At 34.2% G+C, this 4,806-nt stretch overlaps 1 protein-coding gene across 1 annotated transcript in view; it reads left to right on the top strand.

Annotated features, from left to right (window-relative positions):
* Positions 1 to 274: 274 nt before the first annotated feature.
* Positions 275 to 4,806, top strand: part of LOC107090708 (tumor protein D54-like) — a 7,355-nt gene continuing 2,823 nt past the window's right edge. The window contains exons 1-5 of the mRNA XM_015384259.1: positions 275 to 340; positions 1,979 to 2,094; positions 2,183 to 2,331; positions 2,552 to 2,599; positions 3,044 to 3,145. Coding sequence (XP_015239745.1) covers positions 328 to 340; positions 1,979 to 2,094; positions 2,183 to 2,331; positions 2,552 to 2,599; positions 3,044 to 3,145 — 428 coding nt within the window. The 5' untranslated portion in view covers positions 275 to 327. The remainder of the gene's footprint in view (positions 341 to 1,978; positions 2,095 to 2,182; positions 2,332 to 2,551; positions 2,600 to 3,043; positions 3,146 to 4,806) is intronic.

Genomic DNA, 4,806 nt, shown 5'->3' with positions numbered 1-4,806 from the left:
TTTTTTTTTTTCCAGTGGCCCTAATCCTCTTCCGTACTATCCAGTTTATACATTTCTTGCTGTGTATATTTTTGTGGGCACACTATTTACGCTTACAAAGATTAAGAAAGAAGATAGAGATGCCTGAAGCTGGCATGAGTATCTCTGTGTTCCTCATTATATCCCGCTGTTGTCGTTTACTGAGATTACCGAGTGTGTGAGAGAGTGGACCCAATAATAGCCTCAGTGATCAGATTGCCCCCTGCTATATTCTGAGCTCAGCTAACTGGATGGAGACACTTGGCAGCAGTTAGCTAATCAAAACACTTCCAAGTGAACAAAGCAGCGATGAACCGACAAGGTAAGACCAACTCATATTGTTTATAGGTTGTTGTGTATTTGATATACGAAGTTATTTCTTTACTTTTATAGGTAAAAGTAAAGAAATAACGTTTTTTTTTTTAGTTGCTTGCTTGTTTTGGTGACTTTATGCTGACGTTTGCACCACACGCAACAAGTTAGCCTGTTAGCTTGATAGCCTGCGAAGGAATGACTTCAGGACCGCGGACAGCTCCAACAGATTACAGGGGGAAAAACAGGACAATATTCTTCTGCTTTCTTTAAAAAATTTGGAAATTAGAAGTTGCAATTCAACATGTTTGTCTTTACCTTTCTAAATGCTAATTTCTGATAGAAGAAAGTAGTTCAGGTTTGCTGAAATGAAGCTTAAAGTCAAATTTCTCATACTAAAGACGTTTAAATTTAAACTAATTTAAACTAAAGACGAAAAATTTTGTTGATAAACACAGAAAATTATATTTTATCTACATTTATGAAAAAAAAATCTGTATATTTTTATTTATGTGTTTTATTATTATTTATGACTACACACATTGAATCAAAATACTTTATTTTTATATTTTATATACTTTAGGTAAACAAAACTTTTTCTATTTTTTGATGCGTTGATCCGAATAAGGTTTAGAACTAAGTTGTTTTGTTTTATTGTTTTCCTTTTCTTCTATCTTTCATTTATATTTTAAAATGTAAAATCCTCTTTTGCCTTGCAGCGTTGTATCAATCTGATTAAACATTAAAATAAGCAATCAGTCGCTCATGCAACATCAAAAGATTGCTTTTTGTGTGATCAAAGAAAATTGAACTGTGAAAAGAACGAAGCGGTAACACCTAGGTGTTTGAAACTACCTAATTCAACAGTATGTGCACAAGAATATGTAAGCCTTATATATAAAATCAGGAACAACACAACAAACAAATGCATTGAACAACTTGTTTATGTAAGTTATGTTGTTTCTCATCCATGAACTTGTAGTTTTATTGTTCTTATAAATTTGGATATTTCTTAGATTGTCTTTTTTTCCCCTCCTCCTTTGTACTTGTTTAGTAAATTTGGAATATTTTAAAGATAAATAGGGCTAAACAAACAAGTTAATTTATAAACCAATTTAATTGTGAGTTATTTTAAGATTTCAACCCCACATTTAAATACCAAGAATAACACTAATCAAATATACTAATTAAGATTTTTTTAAATGTACTTCTTTTAAAAGAAGGGAATTATAGTACAGATTTAGAACTGCAGAGTTTAAGTTGACTGATAATTACCGTTTGGTTATCTGCTTTACTAATTTTTTAGCTTATTGCTTCACTTATTTGAGCAATTTGTATACTACTGATCTTAATCTAAATGATATTAAATCAAGACTTATTAACAATAATAAAGATGGATATGGTTTAAAGAACAAGTGTATCTCTCTTTTACTCACTATTATGATTTGACAGCCTGCCTATACACTAAGTATTATGTAGGTTCCAAATGAGATTTTTTTATCACTCAAAAACCTTGTCAAACAATTATATTTATGCTAAAACACAGTAATTCTCACAGATGTCCCTTACAATATTTTCTCTTCTTTTCCCTCCTGGTTTGTCAATCTCATCTTCTAAATTTAATATTTGTCTTGTCTCTGTTTCAAAGCATTTAATGGGACGTCTTCGTCACTGAACTTTTCCACAAGGACTACAGGTAATGGATGCTCTCACACAAGTCTAGGAGAAGAAGACCTGGACACTCTACGCTTTGAGCTTACAAAGGTAGTTCTCTGTTTGGTGCAATGTGTTTAAAAAGCAAGCTGAAAGGATATTTTCTTCTGAATGCAATGTTTTGTTTCCACTCGCACAGACAGAGGATGAGATTCAGACGTTGAGGCAGGTTCTTTTGGCAAAAGAAAAATATGCAGCAGATATCAGGAGGCAGCTTGGAATGAGTCCCCTCAGCAGCATGAAACAGAATCTGTCCAAAGGTTGGCAGGAAGTCCAGACCTCAGCTCCGTGGGTGCACTCAGACATTCACAAACACATACATGCAAAGATTTCTGCAAAATACTGGTGCAGTTTAACTTAATGTACTGTCATGTCACATAACATTTTATCCTCACTGTTATTGTTTGATATGGTTACATAAACAAAAGAGGGAAACTGACAATGATCGAGGCTGTCCTTTTAGGTCAGCTCACTAATCTGTCAACCTATGCATGTTTTGTCATTCCAGATATCTCACAGCCTCTGCCACTCTGGAGGACATCAGCAAGTCCAACGTGTGAGTCTTTGTAATCGTTATTTGTGCATAAATGTATATACTTTAAAAAACATTTGGATCTCGTCAACATTTCTCCCTGTTCATGTTTCCTAAAGTGAGCTCCCTTCTGAGAATCAAGTGATGGGATTTTCCAGGTCAAATAGGATTGGCGCCCTGATAATAGCCCCACAGACTGACTTAGCACAGGAGGCCGTGACTTTACAAAGTCACACCATGACAAGCCTCAAGTGTTTGTTTCAAAGAGTAAGCAAGGGATCTGCTGCAACCAGATGGAGTGTGACGACTGACGCACATAAGCTTATTGTTGTTTACATGTCATTTTGTTCCTTTGTCTATTGTATGTGCTCACTGGACTCTGTTACATAACACACAGAAACGCGCAGAGCTTTGTTTGATCAGACACCCACTTTAACTACTTTTTGTAATTTTATCTATTATCTGCAGAATTGTGAGGACACGAGATGGTCTGTCTCAAGCAGGCCAGGTGACATCTGCTGCCCTGTCCAATGTGGGCGTGGCCATCACCAGAAGACTGGCACAGATGAGGTACAGCCATAGTTGGTCCAACTTTGTCCTGCATGTTTTCCAGTTTTAATCGGGCCACATGAAAACAGGAAAAAAAAGCTTTGAACAAAAATATTCTAAAAAAGTTAAAAAGCAATCCACTGGACTTTGTTTCCAAGTTTGAAGACGTTTCGCTTCCCATCCAGGAAGCTTTTTCAACACAAAATGTCAGAGTTAGCGTTGATTTCAAGGCTTTATAGAGTGGACCAAAAAACAAAGCCTTGTTTGGCTTAGAAAACATACAAATTGAATAAAAAGACATATTCATATTTCGCTACTAATTTTATCTACGGTATATCTATACAAATGCCAGAATATATCACTGCTAATTAAGCTAATGGCTTCCTTCCACTGCACAATAAACAATAAATAGATTTTGTTTTACGTTAAATGACATATATTGTGTAACTTGTTTTTTTAAGAACAAATTTTCTCTTTTATGTGACTGAAACACATAATTAAAAATCTTTTTTTTCAACGTACAATTGATGATTATTAAATGTACACAAAATGTCACCAATTATTATTACAAGAAGCGAACCTTTTCAGATTGAGATATTTTACAGGACCAGCTGATTTATACAGTTAGTTAATGGATTATCTTATAGTTGTCAAAAGCAGTTTGTTTTTCAAGGGTTGCCTCTTAGATTTGGGTTAGCCTGATTTGTGTTGCTTGGTGCAATTGTTTGACATTGGGTGCTTACAAATGTCCCAGTGGCTCAATGTTAAAACCATACACTGAAATAAATAATGCAACCATTTTTTTGGTATTTACTCAATCCTATTTAGTTACTTTAACACAATTGTTTCATGTTAGCGGGGTAGAACATAAAACAATTGTGTTAAAGTAACTAAATAGGATTTAGTAAATGCCAAAAGCGGTTGCATTATGTTTTTCAGTGTATCCTGTTTTTTTGACTTCCAAAGAAGCCAAAACCTTATTTTAAAATAAGGTTCACAAATCATCATTGCAATGTTAGGCTAATAATCTACTAGAACTCACTCCTATGGAAGATTTCCTTACTTTTCCTTTGAGTGATACAAAAAAAAAAAAATGGAAACAGGAGACTGATATCTTTCTGAGGTTCAGAATTATGCAAAATACTGAAATTGATGAATGAATTTTAATCGATTTGAGTTAATTGGGTTAGTTGAGTTAAATTAGTTAATTGAGTTAATGAAATTAACTAATGACTTAAAACTATATAAAGAAATCTGAATGTTGGTTATATGGCATTGAAACAAGATTTGTTATTAATTTATTATTATATGTGTGGTAATGGTTAATTAAACAATAAAAGACAAAAAAAATATATATATAAAATGCCTTCCAGAAAAACAATACCTGTTCAACAAGTTACTCTTATTCGTTCATTGTGTGTACCAGGAGGTGGGGTTTGACCTGTAGAGGGCGCCAGTCCAACACAGGGCAACACAGAGACAACCATGCATAGGCACACACTCATAATTAATGGCAATTTAGAGAGACCAAATAACCAAACCCTTATAATTTTTTAGACTGTGAGAGGAAACTGGAGTACCTGGAGAGAAATCCCATCGTGCATAGGGAGAATATGCAAACTCCATGTAGAAAGAATTTGAACTCAGCATGGTGTTCCTGCAGTAAAATCTAGCCTCAATTA

This window comes from Cyprinodon variegatus, unplaced genomic scaffold (genome assembly GCF_000732505.1).
Source record: "Cyprinodon variegatus isolate N-32 unplaced genomic scaffold, C_variegatus-1.0 Scaffold309, whole genome shotgun sequence".
NCBI classification, from domain to species: Eukaryota; Metazoa; Chordata; class Actinopteri; order Cyprinodontiformes; family Cyprinodontidae; genus Cyprinodon; species Cyprinodon variegatus.
The sequence above is the reverse complement of the archived record's forward strand: the minus strand, read 5'-3'. Positions and strand labels throughout refer to the sequence as shown.